Source organism: Terrapene carolina, unplaced genomic scaffold, assembly GCF_002925995.2.
Source record: "Terrapene carolina triunguis isolate 2854851 unplaced genomic scaffold, T_m_triunguis-2.0 Scaffold69, whole genome shotgun sequence".
NCBI lineage: Eukaryota > Metazoa > Chordata > Testudines > Emydidae > Terrapene > Terrapene triunguis.
This window is the reverse complement of record NW_020664420.1, coordinates 36147681-36173432: the sequence shown is the minus strand read 5'-3', so window position 1 is coordinate 36173432 and position 25752 is coordinate 36147681. Positions and strand designations below refer to the sequence as shown.

The window sequence follows — 25752 nt, the reverse complement described above, 5'->3', positions numbered from 1 at the left end:
AGGACACTTTACAGAGGGAGATACAATATGATGTTAACTGTTTCTGCACGTCATGAAACCAGGGCATTTAAATAGGAGTTTTGTATTCAATAACTGTTCAAAAGGAATCTAGAATTCCAACTAGGAGCCATCCTCATCCCTGTCTGAGCCTTGAGACTGTTAACATCTCTCTAGTAAGGCCTCTTAACACCAACCCAGGAGGAAGCGTTGCTGATTTGTTTGGGGGATGTGCCTCACCACCTTAAAACAGTATCTTAATATGTATTTTGAACTGCATACCTCTCTTCTGTTAATAATGACATTGTTTGAGCTCCCTCTACTGGCTAAAAAAATAATCTACTTTTTCAAATCAAGAGCTACATTGTGCCTAATGTCTGTCTAGGGTGACCAGATGTCCCGATTTTATAGGGACGGTCCCTATATTCATGGTGTTGTCTTATATAGGCACCTATTACCCCCCACCTCCATCTCAATTTTTCACACTTGCTATCTGGTCACCCTATGTCTGTTTTACATTTAAGTTCACATTGTGGATTATGCTTTTATTAAATATTTTATTCTATTAGGCTCCAAAGCAGGATTTCTCCCAATTTTGTGTTTAGTAGTCTGTTACAATGGTATTAAATTTTTTATATGTTTATATGTTGAGGGACATACACTGAACTGTATGTATTTTGTGTATGTTATCCTGGTTTGTTTTGTCATCATTTTATGGGTATTTTTGCTTTTTGCCCAAGCTGAGTTAATCATAGAATCGCAGAAATGTAGGGTTGGAAGGGACCTTGAGAGCTCATCTAGTACCTTCTGCCATGCTAAGGCAGGACCAAGTAAACGTAGACCATCCCTGACAGGGGTTTGTCCAGCCTGATCTTTAAAACTTCCTGTAATGGGGATTCTACCACCTCCCTTGGTAACCTATCCCAGTGCTTAACTATCCTTATAGTTATCAAGTTTGTCCTACCATCTAAGCTAAATCTCCCTTGCTTCAGATTAAACCCATTACACTTCTTGTCCTACCTTCAGTGGACCTGGAGAACAATTGATCACTGTCCTCGTTATAACAGCCCTTAACATATTTGAAGACTGTCCCTTTGAGTCTTCTTTTTTTAAGACTAAACATGCCTAGTTTCTTTAACCTTTCCTCATAACTCAGTTTTCTAACCTGTTATCATTTTCATTGTTCTCCTCTGGTCTCCCTCCAGTTTGTCCACATCTTTTCTAAAGGTGGTGCCTAGAACTGTAGTGCAGTACTGCAACTGAGGCCTCACCAGTACCAAGTAGAGCGAAACAATTACCTCCCATTTCTTACAATGTCACTCCTGCTAATGCACCCCAGAATTAGCCTTTTCTTCCAATTTGTAATCCACTGTAACCCCAGCTCCTTCTCAGCAGTATTACTGCCTAGCCCCATAGTCCTCATTTTGTATTTGTCCATGTGATTTTTTCCTTCCTAAGTGAAATACTTTACACTTGCCTTTATTGAATTTCATCTGGTTGATTTCAGACCAGTTCTCCCATTAATCAAGGCTATTTTGAATTCTAATCCTGCCCTCCAAAGTGCTTTCAACCCCTCCCAGATTGATGCCATCCACAAATTTAAGCATGCTCTCCACTCCACTATCTAAGTCATCAGTGACAATCTTGAATAGTACCAGACCCAGGACAGACCCCTGTGGGACCACACCAGATGGTGGAAAGACCAGGCGTCTTTAAAAATATTTTATATTTCCTATTACTTGTTTAATCTTCTGTTTGAACCATATCTAGGGAGATGAAAAATGAACATATTCAGGATTTGTCTGCCAATTAACAAATGGTGTTGGTATTTGACAAATACTAGACAGGGGCAGGACTGTAACAGGGCATATGCCATTTTAACTAATTCATTTTCAGGTTACTTCCCCCCCCCCCCATATTTTATCAAATACAAACAACAGCAAAATGCTGCTATTTATATGTGCATTGAATACAGGTGGACAGTCATTCCCCAGTGATCTCATAACTGCCGCAATTACAGGGCTTTCTACTTTTTTCAGTCATGTCCATTCAAGTGGTACTTGGTCAGACTTCAGAGGGAGTTGAACCCATACAACTGAGAGGAGAGTTGAGCTCATGGTTTGAGACTTCTAGGACAACTATACAATTCAATATTATTTAAGTGCTGCTTAAAAAGGTCACGTTTTGGAATCTGAGATCAACAGAATGTTATCGACTCACTGATGCAGGTTCAATGATTCATTTGTCTTTTTAGTGCCGCTATAGCCCATGCTTCCCTGGGGTAGGCTGCGTGAACATTGTTCCAGGCTTCAGATGTGAGGCTTGCCCCCCAGGATACACAGGACAGACAGTTCAGGGGGTAGGGATCAATGCTGCCAAGAACAATAAGCAGGTGAGTGGCAGCCAGACACACCACCATCTCCAGTGTGCGAGGCTGGTTTGATATCACTTTTGCTTTCCAAATACAGCTTAAAACAAAACTATTAAACATTCTAATTATATTTCATTCAATAAAATTACAAGTGTTTTGGGCAGCTCAGCAGAGTGTAGTGTTATTGAATAGACGGCTACATCATTTTGTCCCTGACTTTAACAGCAACAACAACAGGTTAATGTGGGGTGGAGGGGAGACAGGAGAAGGCCTTAGCTAATGGGAAATGTCCTGTAGGATTTGATAGAAAATGCCAAACTTCTGTAGATCCATATGATATCTTGTAAAAGAGATTTGTGTTCCTTCTGTAGATTTCTATAGGATGGTTCATAAAACTTACAGTAAAGTTGTCATCTTTCATTCAACTCTATAGACCAGATTCTGGGCTGAGTCCTGAGCGTCACTATAGTGGCAGCTACACCACAGATGGGCTCCCCTAGGTTACGAGAGACTTCAATTGGCCAGATCTGCCAGGTTCATGGCTGCTTCGCATTCCTATACGAATACAGCCCTACAAGTTTTAGTGTAATTTCTATAGAACCCTACTGTTTAAGACTCCATTAAATTCTATAGGAGTTTCTCAGAAGGATCACAAACAGACTAAAAAGGCAACAGAGCATATAAGTGAGAAAATTTAGTAATTGGTTCTTCCACACTGTACATAATAATATGTTTTGTTACCTCACCAATCTATAGGAAGTTATTTAACAGGGCATTAGTTTAGGACAGACTCTATGGCAGGGGTTCTCAAACTTCATTGCACCGCGGCCCCCTTCTGACAACAAAAATTACTACACGACCCCAGGAGGGGGAGACCGGAGCCTGATCCCCCCTGAGTCCCACTGCCCCAGCCCCAGGCAGGGGGTCTGTAACCTGAGCCCCGCTGACCAGCGCTGAATCCCTCAGCTTCGGATTTGGTCCTGGGCCCCAGCAAGTCTAAGCCAGTCCTGGTGACCCCATTAAAATGGGGTCGTGACAAACTGTGGGAAGGGAGGGACCCCAAAGTGGGAGAACCGCTGCTCTATGCTATTATAAATGGCCATTTTGTTTGCAATTGTTAAGAGACAGTCTGCTTTTCCATCACAGATAAAACACAAAATAAGTAATTTTAAAAGAAAAAGTTAATTCCACTCTATTTATAGGGTCAAATTAGATTTCCTCTGAGGCTGAGTTATGCTATAAAAAAGGAAGAAATGCACTACCTCAGAAGCAGTGCCAAAAGTCATTATGCAGATACAAGGTCTATTAACTGGGAAGAAGTTCTTTATAATTAAACTGACTCTAAAAATATTGGTTGTATTAAACCAAACAAAAATTGATTTAGCCTCACAACACTCCTGTGTGGTAGGGAAGTACCACTGACCCCACCTTACAGATGGAACAGTGGCACAGAGAGGCCAAGTCACTTGTCCGCAGTCGCAGAGGAAGTCTGTAGTGGAGCAGGAATGTGAATCCAGGTCTCCTGGGTCACAGGCCAGCATCCTAACCCCTGGACCCTCCTTCCTCCATTTCTGATTTAGATTGAATGCCATATCGAACATGCTTGTTCATGTTTCCAAAGCCTTTAAAGGTGCTCAGTGGGTGATTTCCCTTCACACTTGGATCTAAGGTTCACTAGTTTTTTATTATAGGCTCCTTATTTTGTTGTGTTAGGTCTGCTTGGATATTGATGAATGTAATAATGGCCAAAATGGAGGATGTGTTCCAAATTCCCAGTGCATAAACACCATGGTAAGTACCCTTTCGTTTACTGTTTTCAAAACTGATCATTTACATCAGGCTGTGATTTGTATCTGTTGTTCGGCTTGAGATGACCTATGTATTATATCTTTTGACTCTATCTAAACAAAAATAACTAAGCATGGGGAATAGAGAGCTTAAGACCAAATGAAATGCCTGTGTGGGATTATAACCCATTAGTAAACCTGTCCACATCACAATACCCACCATCAGTAGCAAAGGCACTAACTGCAACATCCTTGCTTGGAATCTCTGGGCTTGTTTACGTAAGAAAGTCAAACTGATGTAGTTTACAGTGCTATTTTAAGCTGATTTAGTTAAGCCAATACAAAAGGCTGCATGGACACTCTTATGTCAGCTTAAACAAGGCTTATTTTGATCTAATTTATGTAAAATCGTAGGCATTGTCAACAGACAGAAGTTGTACCAATTTAGCTTAAGTCAGTTTTTAAACTGATTTAAGCAAAACCAGAGCAAACTTTTGGTGGACTCATTTATTTCAGCTTAAGAGCAGCTGGTTTCAGTTTAGCTTAAACTTGTTCCCAATTAAGTGAAGCTAAACCAAAACAAGGCTGATTTATACCAAAATAAAGTGTCCACACATGCTTTGCACTGGTTAAATTGATTGAGTTCAACTGGTGTAATCTGTGCATAGACAAGAGCTCAGCAAAGAATGAACAGGCATGGAGATTGTAATATCCTCTCCCACCTTAAAGGTGGCTCATCCAGAGCAGGTTTTAGGGACATTCGCAGGGCAATGTAGAGAAGTGTGGGGTGCTGCTGGTACTCTACCTGTTCTCTGGATAAATGGGGGACTTTGGTCCCTCCACAACTGTCAGTCTCACATGTTTGACAGCACTAAGTGTCTGTTCACATGTCTGTTCACAGAGGAGCTAGCAAGACGCCACAGTGAACATGAAACTTAGCCTGCACATCATAAGCAAACAGTGTGAGGCAAATCACAGACACACTCATGCGAATGATTGATTGTCTTTACAGGGTTCTTACCGCTGCGGCCCATGCAAACCCGGTTACACTGGAGACCAGGTCAAAGGATGCAAGGCTGAGAAAAGCTGCAGAAATCGAGCCTTGAACCCATGCAGTGTCTATGCACAGTGTATTGAAGAAAGACAAGGAGAGATTTCATGTACTGTAAGTTGATGATAGGATATATTTTAGGCTGCTCCAGAGAAACTAGAAAAAACAGTCCTACTGAGGCAATGAGCAGGATGTTTTAGGGCCTGTGTACACTTTGATCAGTAAAAAGTGTTTGTAACCAGAGTATGACACACTCATTTGACCCAGTTACAAACAGTCCAGTTGTGTCCAGATAGCAGACTACCCTCCCCCCCGTACATCTAGGTGGTAGCCAAATCTGGGTGGCTACATTTACCATGCTGCCTAGCAACATTTGTATGATTGCATTCTGGGAAGTCTGCCGCTGCTATCCTGTACGGTCTCAGCAGAAAAGTGTGCCAAATAGCAATGCACACAGAGCAAGCATCAGCATGATGTGGATCTCTGGCCACATTCTGCTGTCCAGTGAGTTGTGAAGAAAGTTTTCTGGTATTTAAGTGTGGTTATGGGCTCCTGTCTACATAATGAGATGATCAAGTAATCTGGTCAAGTAATACTTGACGATTGAACATGTCAGATTAGATCTCTGGCAAGGGTGACACATAGCTGGTTGCTGTAGTTATTAGTCATGCAACGTGTAGGAACAAACTGTGCCACTAAAGGGGTACAAACTCAATCAGAAGTTTTAGTGTAGATGGAACCTTAAATACAATGGGCCTAATAGTGTAGCCTTTGTACAGGCAGAATTTCAAGTGCAGTTCATTTCTTTTGCCACAAGGAAGACTAAGATCAAGGAATTCATACACCAGGATCAGCAGTTCCCCCACTGTGTCTAAAAGAATGAAAACATCACAACTGATGCCTACTGCATTAAATAAAGATCTGTATTGTTCTTTTCTATGGTATATTTAAGGAATTATGAGGGTTTTTTTTTTCTACTGTTGTAATGAAAGGGTTGGACAGATCTGTTTACCTAGAAGTATTTCTATTTTCTTCTGGGGTCTGAAGCTAGATCAGACATCTTTCCTGATGTTGATTCTGCTGTCCCCTCCCTCTCTGGCCCTCTAGGTGCATCTCAGTTTTAAGTATATTTATTTCAAAGAGATTTCTAGATATTGGTGCTGAGGACAGTCGGGAGAGTCCACATGCAATTTTACCCACACATTTGAGTGTGCAGTTTCAGCAGTTGCATCCACAAATTAGGTATTTTTGAGAACTGATCGCAATTTAGATACTTAAACGTTCATATGCAGAAATGCCCAATTTGCTAGTGCAAATAATTGTGTGTAAAATATTCCAGAGAGATTTCAGACTTCTCTTTCTGAAAGTCTGGCCCTCAGAATATGTGTTACATATTTTGGGTCTCTTTTTCCAGTGAGTTTGCATTTTATCATCTTTCAGGGAAACTGTTGACCTCTGCTTCACCCCGGATCACTAATGCCTACATTTTCAAAAGCAACCACTAATTTTGGATGGTCACCTTGAGGCACTGAGGATCTGAGCATCCACTGGAGTCATTTGGAGTTGTGGGTACTCAGCACCTCTGAAAATCAGGCCCTACATGTCTGAAGCTGGCAATCCAAAATTAGCAGATACATTTTAAGTTTGGAGCTAAATCTCGATGCCTACCTTACCAGATAGTTGAATATATCATTATAAAGGTTAGTGCCTCCTGCACTGCATATTGATCCATTCTGAAACTGACCTAGGGTCCCATCTTGAGCATTGCTGTACATGTTTGCAAAGTGGAATCTTCAGTCTGTCTGTGGTTCTATAATAGTGTTTTCATTTGTAGTGTGGCATTGGTTGGGCTGGTGATGGTTATATCTGTGGAAAGGACATAGATATTGATGGCTATCCTGATGAAAAACTCCCATGCTCTGCTGATAGCTGCAGAAAGGTAGGAGGCTTTTTCTTTTTAATCACCCAGGGGAGTGATAGTGAGGGGCATGAAGAGGCAGTGGGGGAAACACTACAAAGTGTAAACACTTTTGCAAGTTTTTATGTTTATTTTGTTTAAAATGTATTTCATTAAGAAACTTTTCAGGTTAATAGTAAAGAAAGTCAGTCAGCCCCCAGGAGAGAGATTTCAAGTAATGTTGTGGAATGCTGGTCATATTACTTGGGTTTATTTTTTGCTTAGGACAACTGCAGATTTGTTCCAAACTCAGGACAAGAAGATGCAGATGGTGATGGACTCGGAGATGCCTGTGATGAGGATGCGGATGGAGATGGAATTCCTAATGAAGAGGTACTGTACACAGACATAGAATATGGTTCAGGTTTGGGATCTCGTGCAAATAGAATGGAATGAAGTTGGTGCAAGGTGGGACGTTTCTAAACCTAATACAGTACCATTTTCCAAGGCGTGTCCCACTGCCCTCACTACATTTAGCCACCTGTACTCACCAGCACCTTCTCTAATGCACTCATTTCCATTTATATGATGCTCACATCAAAGACCTGAAAAATCACACTGTGACAAACAACCTTAACTCCAACCTACCAATAAGAACATAAGAATGGCCCTACTGGGTCAGACCAAAGGTCCATCTAGCCCAGTATCCTGTGTTCCAACAGTGGCCAGTGCCAGGTGCCCCAGAGGGAATGAACAGAACAGGTAATCATCAAGTGACCCATCCCCTGTTGCTCATTCCCAGCTTCTGGCAAACAGAGGCTAGGGACACCATTCCTGCCCATCCTGGCTAATAGCCATTGATGGACCTATCCTCCATTAATTTATCTAGTTCTTTTTTGAACATTGTTATGGTCTTGGCCTTCACAACAGCTTCTGGCAAGGAGTTCCACAGGTTGACTGTGCACTGTGTGAAGAAATACTTCCTTTTATTTGTTTTAAACCTGCTGCCTATTAATTTCATTTGGTGACCCCTAGTTTTTGTTTTATGAGAAGTAGTAAACAATACTTCCTTATCTACTTTCTCTACACCAGTCATGATTTTATAGACCTCATTCATATCTCCCCTTTGCCATCTCTTTTCCAAACTGAAAAGTCCCAGTCTTATTATAATCTCTCCTCATCCAGAAGCCGTTCCATACCCTTAATAATTTTTGTTGCCCTTTTCTGAACCCTTTCCAATTCCAAGATATCTTTTTTGAGATGGGGCAACCAAATCTGCACTCAGTATTCAAGATGTGGGTGTACCATGGATTTATATAGAGGCAACATGATAGTTTATGTCCTATTATCTATCCCTTTCTTAATTATTCCCAGCATTCTGTTCGCTTTTTTGACTGCCGCTGCACATTGAGTGGATGTTTTCAGAGAACTATTCACAATGACTCCAAGATCTCTTTCTTGATTGGTAACAGCTAATTTAGACCCCATCATTTTATATGTATAGTTGGGATTATGCTTTCCAATGTGCATTACTTTGCATTTATCAACATTACATTTCATCTGTCATTTTGTTGCCCAGTCACCCAGTTTTGAGAGATCCTTTTGTAGCTCTTTGCAATCTGCCTGGGTCTTAACTATTTTTAGTAATTTTGTATCATCTGAAAATTTTGCCACCTCACTGTTTACCCCTTTTTCCAGATCATTTATGAATATGTTGAAAAGGACTGGTCCCAGAACAGACCCCTGGGGGACCCCACTATTTACCTCTCTCCATTCTGAAAACTGACCACTTACACCTACCCTTTGTTTCCTATCTTTTAACCAGTTACCAATCCATGAGAGCACCTTCCCTCTTATCCTGTGGCAACTTACTTTGCATAAGAACCTTTGGTGAGGGACCTTGTCAAAGGCTTTCTGAAAATCTAAGTACACTATATCCACTGGATCCCCTTGTTCCACAGGCTTGTTGACCCCCCCCTCAAAGAATTCTAGTAGATTGGTGAGGCATGATTTCCCTTTACTAAAACCTTGTTGACTCTTCCTCAACAAATTATGTTCATCTATATGTCTGACAATATTGTTCTTTATTATAGTTTCAACCAATTTGCCTGGTACTGAAGTCAGGCTTACAGGCCTGTAATTGCTGGGATCACCTCTCCCCTAACCCACCCTCCATACAGTTTCCAAAACCCGATGCGGCCCTCAGGCCAAAAAGTTTGCCTGCCCCTGCACTAGCCCCACTTTTTGTGCTATGACTATGCCTTAGAATATGTTTTAACTACTTATGCTAAACAATCTGCTCTGTCTTGTTCTTAGCTCTGACCCTAAGTATCTTTCCCAGACCTGAAGAAGAGCTCTGTGTAGCTTGACAGCTTGTCTCTCTCACCAACAGACGTTGGTCCAATAAAAAGATATTACCTCACCCTCCTTGTCTCAGCAGTGAAATAGTTAATGTTGACATTGAAATTTTCACCTTTATGTTTCAGACATAAAAGTTCCATTTTCATGAAATGGGCAGGTCTCACCTCCCAGAACTATTGTTATAGGCTGTCCATGTATTGAGAAAGACAACTCTGCATTTATTTACGTCTTCATTTTTTCAAGGGTTTCTTGAACAACCATGAGAGCTAGGCACTCTTGTTTTTATTTAAATTAAAACTTAGATTCTGTAGCATCCATCCAATAGCAGTGTCACAGAATGCACCATTCACTGCTTGTCCGGTGCCTCTTCCTGGCTGCTCTGGGGATTAGCTCACAAGGTCAACACCCCTTGCCACGGTTGTACACTGTCACTCCATCTTTCTCTCTGGTCTGCAACCCCTATCTTGCTTCAGGAACCGCAGTATCCTTTTCATGAGTCAGCCCTCTGTCCAGGACACTCAGCGTTCTCCACTTCAGGGTATAGGCCTTCAAAGTCTCTGTCTCTCCCAGTGACCCCGGCACTCTTTCAGTTCGCTGCCCCACCAGTGCCATTTCCCCAGTTGTGGGTAGGGAACCCAGACCTGCCCTCTATTCCGGGTTCCAATCCAGGGACCCTCGACCCAGCAGTTCTGGGCTTTCCTCTCCCAGTACACACTGCTCCTTCCCTGGACTGCTTCCTACAACTCCTGGTTTCCCTCCTTGCTCTGGGTGTACCAGCCTCAAGCCCTCCTCCCAGGGAGTGACTGCCCTTTGCCAGCTACGGTTGCCAATTTTCTAACCGCACAAAACCAAACACCTTAGCCCCACCCCTGCCCCGAGGCCCTGCCCTACCCCTTATGAGGCCCTGCCCCCCGCTCACTACATTCCCCCTCCGTCGGTGACTCGTTCTCCCCCTCCCTCACTTTCACTGGGCTGGAGTAGGGGGTTGGAGTGAGGGAGAGGGTGAGGGCTCTAACTGGGGGTGCAGGCTCAGGAGTGGGTTCAGGATATGGGAGTGGGCTTCAGGCTGGGTCATGGAGTTGGGGTGCAGGAGGGGGTGAGGGCTGTGGCTGGGGATGCGGGTTCTGGGGTGGGGCTGGGGATGAGGGGCTTGGGGTGCAGGAGGGGGCTCCAGGCTGGGGGGTGAGGCCAAGGGATTCGGAGTGTGGGAGGGGGTTGAGGCAGGGGATTGGGGTTCAGGAGGGAGTATGGGGTCTGGGCTGGGGGTGCAGACTGAGATGGGGCCAGGGATGAGGGGTTTGGGGCACAGGAGGGGGCTCTGGATTTGGGGGGGCTCAGGGCTGGGGCAGAGGGTTGGGGCATGGGCTTACTTTGGGCGGCTCACGGTCAAGGGCGCAGCAGGGCTAAGGCAGGCTCCCTGCATGTGCTGGCACTGCACTGCGCCCTGGAAGCGGCCAGCAGGCCTGGCTCCTAGGTGGCGGGGCCAGGAGGCTCCATGCGCTGCTCTCGCCCACAGGCACCACCCCCTCAGCTCCCATTGGCTGCGGTTCCCAGACAATGGGAGTGCGGAGCCGGTGCTCAGGGTGGGGGCAGCACGCGGAGTCCCGTGGCCACCCCGCAGAGGAGCCAGACCTGCTGGGCACAGCGTGATGCTAGGATAGGTAGGGACTAGCCTGCCTTAGCCAGGCAGCACCACCAATGGGACTTAACAGCCCCGTCAGCGGCGCTGACCAGAGCCACCAGGTCCCTTTTTGACCAGGCATTCTGGTCAAAAATCAGACACCTGGCAACCCTATTGCCAGCAGCAGTCCCTGTCCGGTGCCAACTTCCTGGCTTTATAGGCCCTGCCTGTTACTGCACAGCTGAACCTGCTTGCAATCAACTCCCTCCTCCCTGGTTCTTCCTCCAGGTGCAGCCTGTGGAGTTAATAGGCCTACCTGGCCACCTTAACCCCTTCCAGTCCTGTGTGGGGTTGACACCCCATCATAGGCAGATATATTAATAGTGTTAATTAAATTAAAAATTAACAATGAAAGTAGCCCATGTCTCAGATTTTGTTACAGCAAAACAATTTTAAAATCTCAAAAACACCCAGGAGCTTATTTGCTAGAGGGAGTGGCAATAAACTTAGTCTCATCCCCAGAAAAAGAACTTAGAAGCCCATTTAAAAAGTTATTATAACTCAAATAATGAATAGTTCGGCGTGAGAATTCAGTCTGTACTCAGGGCCTGGTCCAAAGCCGACAGCAGTTAACGGGAGCCTTTCCAATGATTTCAAAGTGCTTTGAATCAGGCCAGGTTCTCAAAGAGTAAGTGTGTCAATTTGGGACAATTCATTGTGTTATTGGTGCATAACAAATGTGACGGATTGGGTCACAGAAAGCCCCTTGGGACTGCCACCTGATGTGCTGAGACTACCTCTGAGCCTGTTTTCTCTGGCAGCTTGGGACTTCAGTACCCTGTCTTGTTGAGCCAGACATGCTAGCTTGCTGCGAATACAGACCCAGGTCTGAACCACGTCCCCCACAAGCTGCTGACTAAAGTGAAAACAGCTTAAGAAGTGCTTCTGTCTCCAGCACCCAGATACCCAGTTCCCAATGGGGTCCAGACCCCAAATAAATCCATTTTACTCTGTATAAAGCTTATACAGGGTAAACTCATAAATTGTTCGCCCTCTATAAAACAGAGAGATATGCACAGCTGTTTTCTCCCCCAGGTATTAATTACTTGCTCTGGGTTAATTAATAAGTAAAATGTGATTTTATTAAATATAAAAAAGTAGGATTTAAGTGGTTCCAAGTAATAACAGACAGAAAGTAAATTACCAAGCAAAGTAAGACAAAAACACGCAAGTCTAAGCCTAATACAGTAAGAAACTGATTACAGATGAAACCTCACCCTCAGAGATGTTCCAGTAAGCTTCTTTCACAGACTAGACTCCTTTCTAGTCTGGGCCCAATCCTGTCCCATCCTTGTTCCAGCTCAGGTGGTAGCTAGGGAATTTCTCATGACTGCAGCTCCCTTTGTTTTGTTCCACCCCCTTATATACCTTTTGCACAAGGCAGGAATCTTTTGTCTCTTTGGCTCCCCACCCCTCCTTCTAAATGGAAAAGCACCAGGTTTTAGATGGATTCCAGTAGCAGGTGACATGGTCACATGTCCTGTGAGACCCCAAGCCTTCATTCTTCCCAGCCTGACTCACAGGAAGCCTTGCAAGTAAACAGAGCCATCTACAGTCAATTGTCCTAGTTAATGGGAGCCATCAAGATTCTAAACCACCATTAGTGGCCCACACTTTGCATAACTACAATAGGATTTCGGTTATATTTCATATTTCTAGTTTCAGATACAAGAATGACACATTTATACAAATTGGATGACCACACTCAGTAGATGATAAGCTTTGTAATGATACCTTACAAGAGACCTTTTGCATGAAGCATATTCAAGTTACATTATATTCACACTCATTTTGTGAAAATACGCTAATCATATGGAGTGCAATGTCACAACAAAAAATGTAATTCTTGCTTTAAATGAAAATCCTAATGCAGTGCTAACTGTGGAATTGCTTTGGCACCTTCACAGTACTGAACCTGCATTAACAATAATACACAGCTGATACTGTAAATTAATGTAGGGTCCTATTGTCCTGTCCATCTCTGGGTGGAGAGAGGATGAGAACCCAGGTGTTCAGGAGGGATGCACAGAAGAGGAAAGTGCTGCTTCCTTGTTATTGTCCCCCCTTGCGGAATTAATACCAAATTAGAAAACATGTTAAATCTGGAATTCAGGCTTTTCTGGGTGAAAAAGTCAAATTGCCAAGCAGAGTCTTGGTTTGAGGATATACCAGTAGGGGGAGCTGGCTTTTCTCCTAATGCAGTGGTTTTCAACCTTTTTTCATTTGTGGACTCCTACAAAATTTCAAATGAAGGTGCGGACTCCTTTGGAAATCTTAGACAATCTGCGGACCCCCACGGGTCCACAGACCACATGTTGAAAGCCACTGTCCTAATGGATTGAAGCAGTGTGCATCCTGAAATGCAGACCCTGAAATAGAACACATTAAATAAAAGAACTGGCATATCAAAACGGACTCTTTAAATGAACCCATGTGAAATGAGAACCAAAAGTCACTGTTATGAACAAACCCTTATGCACATTGTACAGTAATACCTCTCATCCACACACACTGCATATAAAAACTGGAAGTTGGTATAGGACCAGTGAAATCTGGTCCTGATTTATTGACCACATAGAATGCCAAGCTATTTACAATGATATATTTCCATCTGCAAAAGAGTTTACAGTGTATAAATGAGAGTTAAATTCTTACTGGAGTCAAATAATCCTAGCAGAAGGGAATTTGTGTTTGTCTCTCTTTTAGGATAACTGTGTATTGGTGCCAAACGTTAACCAGAGGAACAGTGATCAAGATATCTTTGGAGATGCTTGTGACAACTGTCGCACAGTCTTGAATAATGACCAGAGGGACACAGATGGTGACGGGAAAGGAGACGCCTGTGATGATGACATGGATGGAGATGGTTGATAAATCTTCACTTAATTCTTTAAAATCACCCAGCATGTGCTGTGTGTTATGGCACAGCTACACTACTCTCTAATGTAGCCGCTCTAAGCCGACAGGCCCTTGGCTTAACTACTCCAACCCCTGCAAGCAGCCCAGTGCTGTCCAGTGCTTATGTCGGTGTAACTTGTCGCTCGGTGGGTGGTTTATTCACATCTCTGTGTAGTGTAGACATAGCCTTAGAGAGGATATTTGTCACCAGCTTTTAGGCATCTCTAAGGCTGAATACTTTAGTTCTAGTTTCCAACAGTGATGGCGTAACCCAGAGATACTGTGTAAAACCCAGCAATTTTGACTGTTTCCCTCCTTGCAATGGCATGGCTGCAGTAAAGGACACGAAACGTGTTGCAAGAACAGTTCTAGCTAACCTATAAGACTGCAGCGTGTGAGAACTATGAATCCCAACAGCAGCAGCAGCAACTCAGGGCATGGCTACACTTGCAGATGTAGAGCGCCGGGAGTTAAACCAGCCCTCGGAGACCGCAGCAGGGAAAGTGCTGCCGTGTGTTCACACTGTACACACTTCAAATGGGGGTGGGGGTGTGTGACAGGGAGTGTGTTGTGTGTATGTGTGGGGAGAGACCGTATGTTTTGGTGGGCAGAGTGTGTCAGCATGCTGTCTTGTAAGTTCAGACAGCGGCAGGGGAAGGGGAAAACCCCAACATCAGCCCGTGCCCCTGCCTCTCTCACACACACACAAATGCCTGCCTCTGCAGCAGCAGCATTCCACAGTAATGGTTTGCTTTGTCAGGGAGCAGATAAGCATGCTCGCTGTCAGAAACGGAGCTTTGCAAGGGGATATCCGCATGCCTGCAGCTGAGTTCTAAACAATGACCAGAGTGTCCACATGACTTCAGGGGATTATGGAACATTTCCGAAGGCCAATCACAGCACAGTAATGCAACACGTCATTCACACTGACACCCGGGCGCTCCAGCCAGGTGCAGCAAGATCTATGCTTCTCAGGGAGCTGGATTACCAGGAGCGCTCCAGCTGCAGGGTCCAGGCGCTCGAAGTGCCTTGCCAATGTGGACACCTCCGAAGTTATGGCGCCCGGGGCTGATTTAATGCACTGTAACTTGCAAGTGTAACCAAGCCTTAGACTGAAATGCAGCAAATTTGGGGACATCACTTAGTCAAACATCTTCTCATGTGAGATTTTGTCAGAGATCACACATTCCATCTCTGCAAGCAACTCCTAGTTGCAGCCATTTTTATTTATTTTATGTAAATATTGGGGTTTTTTTGCTTCACCCCAAGCCCCAGGCACTGTGCAACAGTTAAACACCACAATAATTCATACAACAATTAAAAGGCTGTTGAACATTTTAATGGACTATCAATACTAACAGCAAAAAACCCCAAACCTTTTCACAATAATCCACAGGCCCAACCACATCCTAGCACATCTGACTCCTTCCTGCCTGAATGCCCAAGAGATCTCTATTATGCAACATTTTATTCTCATTGCTGTGTGGGGCTTGGAAGAAAATCAAGTCCCCTTAAATATAATAATAGGGATGAAATGTCACGTGATACAAACTATATGGTATGGGGACAGAACGCAGTGAGGTGTGCAGGAAAATAGAATGCAAGGCAATGTCTTTAGTGAGATGCTCCTAACCTTGATTAAATGAGATGTGCACAGAAACAAAACAGATTTGGTGATGGCTGAACAGTAATGCTGTATTCTGTGAAAATACATAAACGGATGCATTTGGAAAATACATACATTTGGAAACTTAGGGAATAATTTTTACTAATATCAATGATTTTTCCAGGTATTAAGAACCTTTTGGACAATTGTCAGAGGGTTCCCAATCGGGACCAGAAGGACGGGGATAACGATGGTGTTGGTGATGCTTGTGACAGCTGCCCCACTATCAGCAACCCCAACCAGGTTAGTGAGGGGAAGAAAAATCTGTAGGATACCACAAGCCTCAGCCCCACCAAGTTAGTGAAAAAGTGACTATGAGCACCAAATAACTGTAGCAGGAGACAATTGGAGGTACAAGAGATCAGCTGCTCCCATTTTGTTAAAGGATATGTAGAAAAAACTTGTGAAACTTTGAAAGCTTGAGTTTGGAAAAGGAGACTGGAAATAGGAACAGATAGGTGCTTTTTCACACTATGCATGTCTCATTGTGCACCTCCCCGATCAATATGCTGCAGTATATCCCATCTGTGGTGGGCCAAACCCCAATCCTATAAAAGTCAGTGGGAAGACTCCATTGGCAGTACAAATTCATTACATTTATTCTTTCTTTTATTAGGGCCAAATCCTGATTTTCTTATTCAGACAAAAAACTCCATCACCACAGACTCAGGCATTGAGTAAACAGAATAGACTTGCTACATTTTTTTGTTCAGCTGTCTAAGCTGTGTAGGCTTATTTTTAAGTTACATATGAGGGAAATCTCTTCTGGAAAATGAGGGTTTACTCATTTTCAGTATCTCAGGCAACTTTTTTTGTTTTAATTCCTTCAGCTAGAACCCCAGAAGCTAGTACCGCCCAATTTAATACTAGGTTGTTTTTCTGCCCTTGTTAAATAGATTTTCTTTTTTGGATCACCCACATAACCAGAAGATATATTTTATAAAAAGAACTGATCCTGCCAACATAGTACTGTCATTTAAATATTCTCTCAGCAGTTAATACTACAAACTTCTTCTGTTTCTGTTTGCAGTCAGATATTGACAATGACCTGATTGGAGATTCTTGTGACACTAACCAAGACAGGTACAGTACCCCCTATCTAATATCAACAAGAGAACAATACTGGGTTAAATTTAGCCCTGGCATAAACTAGTCTAATTCCACCCACTTCAGTAGAGTTGCACCCACACTCCCACCAGGGCTTAGTTCAGCCCTAGGTTATTTTCAGTACTTCCTGCCCAGTAAGAACATAAATTTTATGTAATGAAAACAAAGTATCTTCTGAAATAACTATCATTCATAGCCATAGCCATCAATTACTGTTGCTCTAACATCCCCCTCCCTTCCACTTTCTCCCATGCACATTTCACCAGTTCAGGTCCAAAAAAGGTATAGAAAACAGGTACATGACATGATTCATAGCTGATTCCATAGAAATAAAACTGGCAAGCTCCACCCAGAGCTTATATTATCAAATAAACACAAATCAAAACCAAAACCACGCAAACAATTTTAGGGTGAGGAGTTTTCCCCACTAAACACACAAGACTTCACTATAACAAAGTTTCATTGTAAAAGGCAAGGACCTACCTGAAAAAATGTCCTGTTCACTTTAGCATAGGAGTAGTAGTAAGGTCTCTCTTCTGAGCAGCGGCAGCTGAGGGTGTGGTGGGGAATCCATGAAATGCCATTTCTTTTCTCCCAAAGGCAGCGACTGTCACAAGACCAGCTACATTCACTTTCAATCCATGATGAGAGCAGCTCCAGCAAAACCAATATTAAGGCATTATATTTTACTCCTCTTTCCACAAGGAAAAGGCAACTACTACTTGCCCCTGCTGAAAACAGAGGAAAGGGGAAGTGATTAAATCCCTTAGGGATCCACCATTTCCCACTCATGGGAAGGTGATAATTGCTGCATTCCAAGATGATTAGTACAGTGGAAACCACTGAGGCCTGGTCTGCACTAAGGATTTCTTGAAATTACCCCACCATCATCTTAGCCTCATGTATGGGGATTAGCTTTATCATGGAGTGAAGCTTCACTGCAAAGAGAATGAGACCTTGTTTTCACTACTAAAAATGTGTGTTTTCTGTCTTGGGGTAGCTATTACACAAGCTATCCTGGGGTAAAAACACCGTGGAGACAAGGCACTGTAGTTTTTCCGTGAGGTAAAGGCAGGTTATAGCTACGCTACAGCTGCTACAGTGACACAGCTACAGCACTCCAGATCTGCAGGTGTAGCACCGTAACGTAAATGCTTCCCACATCCACAGAAGGGGCTTTTCTGTCAGTGTAGTTAATCCACCTCTCTGAGAGGCAGTAACTAGGTCAAGGGAAGAATTCTCCCATTGACCTAGCTGTATCTACATCAGGGGTTAGATCGCGTTAACTACAGCACCATGGGCAGTCCGTGAACCGGCCGATGGGGGAGGCTAGCCCCCGGCCCCTCCCTTCTGCCCCCTACCCCCACAGGAGCCCAGAGAAACCCCCCCCAGGGCCACTAGTCCCCACCGCCCCAGCTCCGAGCCACCCAATTGCCCCCAGCCACGGAGCACCAGGCTGGCGCATGGCACAGTTCTAGTGCCAAGAGCACCGGGCAGGTGGCACTGTGTGGCCCCAGCGCCAGCCGCCCAGAGTCCCAGAGTCAGTCCCCCAGCCCCAACCAGCCTGGGCCACAGAAGAGCAGGAACTGCAGGAGGGAGTCTGGGGGCGGAGCATGGGTGGGGCTACACCAGGCTGTTTGGGGAGGCTCAGCCTCCCCCAGCCTATGATACCCACTGCCCATGTACAGCACTCAGGACATGGAATTTTTCACAGCCCTGGGCAATGTAGCTAAGTCAAGTGTAGACCAAGCCTAAGTGACAGCACTGTATCCCCAACTGGGGTTGCCCTCACCTAGTTTACCTTGAGGTAAATCTAAAGTGCCTTATCTCCACTGTGGTTTTACCTCAGGGTATCTCACACACATTTGTTATCCAGAGGAAAAAACTCACCTTTTTTAACAGTGAAGACAAGTCATGACTGTCCGCTGATAAACATTGCAGCTACTCCTTACTCTCACTGCACTTCACTGTGGCTCTGTCTACTCTAGGCCAAAAGATATTGAAAAAAAAAAACATTGCTGGAATGCCTTGAGTTTGCAATACCTCCTACCCCTACACAACAGCAGCCCCAGGTGCTTCACCAGCATGGGTTATACAAATTGGTTGCAGCACCTGAGGTAAGGTCTTCAGAAGGAGTCTGACCGAGCCATTGTATCTTATGGTGATTTCACTACACCACAGACAGGAAGCCACAAGTAGGACTTTGGAAGGACTAGATTTTTATTGGTAAAAGTTGGTAAATGTTGATTTCACTGAACACACACAATCCCTGAACAAAATATTTCCATCTATAACAATAGCAATTTACAGATATGGAAAGTCAGATAAATGCTGCTTGAGAACTTTAGTAGAGTCCCACTTTCATTTCTATAGCCCATGTTGTAATACGAGCATTAGCTTAGCTGGAGCTGGTGCCATTTAGATATGGCTGGAAGGCAGTTCCTCTGCTTCCCCTCTCCCTCCTTCCCCAACCCCCGTGATTTACCATGTGTTAATTTTAAGAAGAGGGAGCCTCCGAGGCAAGGACACTGCCAGGGTCAGGTGTAGGGGGGTCTCTGCTCTGCCTGGAGAATGCAGCCTCCTCTCCATAATTTGGCACAACAGCGAACATTTAAATTGATTAAAAATTAGAAAAGGCTTAAAAATAAACATTGATTTAAAAAAAAAAATCAAATCCCGCCAAGCCTAACCACTAGTGATTCAGCTGTATCAGTTTAGCTGGGCCTCAGTGCAGGGCTGCTGCTGTATGGACATTTCCCCAAAAACCTGTCAGTGCTGAGTACCATGGACTAGGTCCATCAGGAACCCCAGGGCGCACTGGTACAACATGACTTTTAATTGTGCTATGTTTAGATACCTCAAAATGTTTGTCAAAAAGCAGTGTTGCTAAACCATGGCAAGGAGAAGCCAGGCAGATAACAACTTCCTGTACTCAGTGTCCTCACATTCAAAAACTGAAGCTTCACTATAACCAGATTAACTATGAGCAAGTTTCACTGTCCCAGATATCCCATTTCATGGTCCTGGCGAGAGTTTTCCTTTCATTACATGTGCTGGCATCAGGATCCATCTGATGGCATCAACTGTACTTTGTATTTCATCAAAAACTACGAGGAGTCCATTTCATGAGATCTAGCCCACGAAAGCTTATGCCCAAATAAATTTGTTAGTCTCTAAGATGCCACAAAGACTCCTTGTTGTTTTTGCTGATTCAGACTAACACGGCTACCACTCTGAAACCTGTCACCATGCAAGGCTTTGTATTTCATGATTGCTTAGCTGTTGTGCTCTAGTCTGGGGACAAGAACTGATTCTTTGTGTGTGTGTGTGTGTGTGTGGTTTGTTGTTTTGTTTGAATTCATAGTGATGGAGATGGACACCAGGACAGCACAGACAACTGTCCCACAGTCATTAACAGCTCCCAGCTGGACACTGATAAGGATGGGCTGGGTGATGAGTGTGATGATGACGATGATAATGATGGGATTCCAGACCTCATGCCTCCGGGCCCTGATAACTGCAGACTGGTTCCCAACCCAGGACAGGAAGATGACAACAGTAAGTCTGTTCTACCCACCTATGCAGTTAGTGAACATGCAGTACACTTACTGTAAGGCAGCATATTCTCACCAAGAGGAACCAAGTTCACATAGGCCCCTGTTGTCCAAAGTCTAAAGGTTGATTTCTCTTTTGTACAGGAGGAAGCCCTGTTACTTACAAGTCAGGACTGATACATATTACGAGGAGCAGCAGCCAATGGCTCTATCCCATACTCTGGGCCATATTCTGTGCTGCATCTCTCAAGGAGGCACAGTTGGGGTGGGGAGAGGCTTTAAGCCATCTTTGGGCCTCCGAGATTGTAGGCTGCTCTGGGGACTGGGCAGCCCAAGGACACTCTGACTTACAGAACCCTTCCTTGGCTGCCTGTGAGCTGCTGCTGTCACACCTTTGACACCCCCCTTTTTGTCCCAGCATGCCCCTTGAGGAATTCCCTCTGGGGCACTTAGTGCCCTTCATGCTGCTGGAATGGCATAGAGGTGCTAGCAGAGGCTAGAATTTGGCCCTTGGCTCTCACTTTCATGAACAATGTGAATTCACCAAATTTATTCAGATGGGAAAGATAGACTTATATTAGGATCCCTGTGACTCAGCACAAAACAGTAAAATCATCTGTCTGTCTCTCTGTTTTTCTTAAACTAACTAACTTGTAAAATATCCCTGGAAGATTTTTTAGTTTTCACCAGAACAATAATACGAAACAATCTTAAAAACAAGCCAATACTGTAAAATCTCTCTACTTCACATTAGTGATTGAGGGTCCCCATTGCACCTTACTGAATCTTGCAAACAAGCAAATGACTAAACAATTTACAAAGCAAGGAGAGTGCATCACAGAATATACTTTATTCGTTAATTTGGATATTTGTATTTTTATACTTAACTAGAAAATATTCCTATACAAGAATTTCTAAAAACAATGGTGTCTTGGTCATTTGAGAACTCAGTGTGGAACTCTGCTGTCAAATCTTTGCTTACAAGTGGCAACAGACTGTTATTTTGTGTGTCATTATGTGGTATTAATTTTAGTCCAACAAAAGTGCTATACACTTGTATTCTGAATTTTGCTTGATCTGTTAGCTAGGTCAGATCAGAGTACAGCTAATGGTGTGTTTGTTAAATCCTAATAAAACACCTGTTGCACCTGTCAAATTTGCTGTAAATTTCAAGCACTTTCTGTAGGTTCCTTTGCCACTCTTAGATCAATAACTTGTGTTTGGCTAAAGCATATCTTCCAGAAAGGCAACCAGTCTTGATTTTAAGGCATCAAGAGATAGAGAATCAACCACTTCCTTTGGTAGTTTGTTCCAATGGTTAAGACTAAGGTGACTGTAGCTGCATTGTAAATAAGTCCCCTTTTGTTTAATTGATGCATTCAGGTGATGGAGTTGGTGACATATGTGAATCGGATTTTGACCAGGACACAGTAATTGATCGAATTGATATTTGCCCTGAGAATGCTGAGATTACCCTGACAGATTTCAGGGCTTATCAAACTGTGGTCCTGGATCCCGAAGGTGATGCTCAGATTGATCCTAACTGGGTGGTTCTGAACCAGGTAAAAAATGCATTCAACACTGTTTAGCTGCCAGAAACAAATAATTACAAAACAAAATAAAAAAAAAACCCAACCTGTGCTGAACTTATCAGAATCTGTAATGCTTTAGCAAAGAAATGAAAATCAACTGATGCTTGCTAAAAGCCAAAAGGAAAGGGTATTTTTGGAAAAGTGTGCAACTAAGTTTGAAGTTACACATACTAACACATGGGCTAAAATAATTACTGACACAGAAAGCTCATTCTGGGAGAACTTCCCTGCTGCACAGAGGGCCAGCATGAGGCTGATGTACCGCTCTGGGACATCTCATTATAGTAATTGCAGCATCACCCTATTGTTTATCATGCCTCAATAACGTAATTAATTTCCCCTCTCAGGGTATGGAGATTGTACAGACCATGAACAGTGATCCTGGCCTCGCAGTTGGTATGGACACCTTTTTTGTACTCATGTTTTGCAATAGAAAAGCTTTTGGCACGTGGTCAAGTTTTCTGCCAACTATTGGTTTTAACATAGTGTATATCCATTGCTCCTAGGTTACACAGCTTTCAATGGGGTTGACTTTGAAGGCACCTTTCATGTGAACACGGTGACAGATGATGACTATGCTGGCTTTATTTTTGGTTACCAAGACAGTTCCAGTTTTTATGTGGTAATGTGGAAGCAGACAGAACAGACTTATTGGCAAGCAACTCCATTCAGAGCTGTTGCAGAGCCTGGCATTCAGCTTAAGGTACTGAGCTAAGTAACATCATCAAATTTGGTGGCTCAGCGTTCTCTGTGTAATGGCTACCCGAGCATACAAAGAGTTGGCCATATAATGCCTATGCTGTTCTCCCACCATTGCTGGGGGACCACCAGCTCTTTCCTAAAGGAAAGGTTAATTTACTGTCAGAGTGGTACCTTACGTATGTGCATCACTCTAATAAGTGTATGGAAATGCAGAGGATAAACTGAATCTACCAAAATTTGCGTGCCAGTCAATGCTCATTAAAAATGAATAAGGCAGCTTTCATCGGTTGACCTAGAGTTGAAATGGGCCTTTTTAATTAGAATAAATACATTAAAAACAAACCTGGACACAGATCTCATTCAGTTCACTGGTGATGGCCTAAAGTGACCATTTCAAAGAGGCTGTGTGTTTGTCTGAAGCAGAACTTCCCCAAATGTGGTCCATGGCACACTGAGTAGTAACCCATTGAGACCTTCTGATCACATGCTGCTGGCTTCTCCTTGTTCCTAGCTGCTAAATGAAAAGACAGCAAACATTAAATACTTTTATTTCTCCTTGTAAGCAGTTGCTACAATTGGCACAGGGATGTCATGAGCTCATGCATGGGAGGGGAGGTGTGTACAAGGCAAGCCCTCTAGTAAGGTGTGATCTCACTATGAAAAGAGAGAGCTCCTGGTCTAACGCTTAAAGGGAAAATTCTCTTTGTTCACTTTCTAAACTATGCCATATTTGTCTAGGCTGTTAAATCTAAGACTGGCCCTGGCGAACACCTCAGGAATTCACTCTGGCATACTGGGGACACCAATGACCAAGTCAGACTGCTATGGAAAGACCCCAGAAATGTAGGTTGGAAAGATAAAGTCTCTTATCGCTGGTTCTTGCAGCACAGACCCCAGGTTGGATACATCAGGTAGGGACTGGCTTGTTTAAACCTTTGTAGAGCTAAACGGCAGTGATTGGTTTTTTTAGATTTGTGAGCTTCTATTTAGTGTGGGGTGTTTTAGTTTTTTAGAAAAACCAAACCCCATATAATTACAAATATTGTCAAATGTCTCTGGGCTTTGTAGCTGCTAAAGACGGACACTGCTATTGTGCCTGGTTTTGCTTTAAAAGATTTTGAAAATACCAGTGACATCACTTCTAGAAACACATTCAAATCTTAACATTTCACAGATATTTGACTTTTGTATGAATATTCCTTAATGTTGATCCCTTGGAATATGTAAATATAAACTGTGATAATTTATCCATAACACCATGTGTAACAAGTAACAGAACTCATCAACCAAAGCTGGCCACACAAAGTGTAAAGATGGTAAAACAGAACATTATCAGTAATTAGCACGACATGAGATATATATCCATGATATAAGCAGTGGTTTGTAGCTGTGCTGGTCCCAGGATATGAGAGGGACAAGGTGGGTGAGATAATATCTTTTATTTGACCAACTTCTGCTGGTGAGAGAGACAAGCTTTCGAGCATACATACAGAGCTCTTCTTCGGGTAACCTTGTATATATGAGATATGACCTCAATATGTTCTCTGAGTGTATGTTAGCATAGAAGTTCTTCTTGTCCCTATGATGTTTACAAATTGCCAGGGGCAAGACAAGTAGTCATGATGGTGGAATTCACACTCTTTGAACAAAGTCCGGAAGTAGTGAGGCCATTACTGCAGTCGTCTATTTAAGTATTAAAAGGCAAACGAGATGTTGATCCAGCTCTAAGACTATGGGCTTGGCTACACTTGTGAGTTACAGGGCAATAAAGGAGCCCCGGGTGCCCTAGCTCACTCCCGTCCACACTGGCAAGGCACGTAGAGCACTCTGACTCCACAGCTACAGTGCTGCTGGTACTCCACCTTGGCGAGTGGAATAACGTTTGCTGCGCCCCCGCAGGAGCGCCGCGGCGCCAGTGTGGACGAGGTGTTGCGTTACTGCGCTGCGATCAGCCTCCGGAAACGTCCCATAATCCCCTTAAGTCAAGAGGCCACTCTTCTCATTGTTCTGAACTCCTGTAGGAATGCGGAAGTGCCCTTTCAAAGCTCCATTTTGGACAGCCGGCATGCAAGCCTTTACTGTGGAATGCTGTGTGTGAGCAAGAGAAGCAGGGGGGGATGAAGCTGTCAGTGTGGACAGACTGCAGCGCTTTCCCTACTGCGCTCTACAAAGGCGGGTTTAACTCACAGCGCTCTAAGGGCTTGGCTACACTTGGCTACACTACAGCCGCGGCAGCGCTGTGAAGCGCGAGTGTAGTCACGCCACCAGCACTGCGAGAGAGCTCTCGCAGCGCTGTATGTACTCCACCTCTCCAAGGGGAGTAGCTTGCAGCGCTGCAAGTGAGCGTGCAGCGCTGCAGGCACTGATTACACTGGCGCTTTACAGCTCTGTACTCGCTGCGCTCAGGGGGGTGTTTTTTCACACCCCTGAGCGCAGCAAGTTGCAGCGCTGTACAGCGCCAGTGTAGCCAAAGCCTACATCTGCAAGTGTAGCCATGCCCTATGATTCACTCAGTGAGAAGCCTTTACAAATTACTCTTGATTTTTAATCTGTTTTTCAGTAGATCTGGATTTACAGATGTAATTTGAGTGATGTTGGTTTTTGGCTGACATCCATGGAGAGGTGTAGGTCTCCTAAAGAAACAGGGCATTCTATTTTGTTAATATCTAAGAAGGGCAAAGCAACAAAAATGAGAAAGCATTTTAACAAGAAATCATCATTCAGAATCAGGGGTTTGATCTTGGAACATTCAAGTCAATGGGATTAGGCTCTAAAAGTATCATATGAAAAAAACTCTACGTGCACACGGCACTGCGCCTTGGCCCCATCAGACCAATTGCGTATTTACGCTCTTTTTCAAGTAGGCTGAATTAGGGTTACCATATTTGGAGCCTCCTAAAGGAGGACACTCCATGGGGCCCCGGCCCCGCCCCCAGCCCCGCCCATGCCCCCGCCCCAACTCCGCCCCTTCCCCAAAGTCCCCGCCCCAACTCCGCCCCCTCCCCTGCTTCCCGCGAACATTTGATTCGCGGGAAGCAGGAAGCAGGTAAGCTGGGGGGGTGGGGGGAGGAGGCGGCCCCGGCCCCCG

General features: G+C 44.0%; 1 protein-coding gene across 1 annotated transcript in view; it reads left to right on the top strand.

The window, feature by feature from the left end:
* Positions 1-23579, top strand: part of THBS4 (thrombospondin 4) — a 55271-nt gene extending 31692 nt beyond the window's left edge. The window contains exons 8-20 of the mRNA XM_024197862.3: positions 2252-2389; positions 4082-4159; positions 5168-5320; positions 7041-7145; positions 7389-7496; positions 13852-14011; positions 15834-15952; positions 16740-16792; positions 20181-20374; positions 21754-21932; positions 22310-22358; positions 22469-22665; positions 23403-23579. Coding sequence (XP_024053630.2) covers positions 2252-2389; positions 4082-4159; positions 5168-5320; positions 7041-7145; positions 7389-7496; positions 13852-14011; positions 15834-15952; positions 16740-16792; positions 20181-20374; positions 21754-21932; positions 22310-22358; positions 22469-22665; positions 23403-23579 — 1710 coding nt within the window. The remainder of the gene's footprint in view (positions 1-2251; positions 2390-4081; positions 4160-5167; positions 5321-7040; positions 7146-7388; positions 7497-13851; positions 14012-15833; positions 15953-16739; positions 16793-20180; positions 20375-21753; positions 21933-22309; positions 22359-22468; positions 22666-23402) is intronic.
* Positions 23580-25752: the final 2173 nt, after the last annotated feature.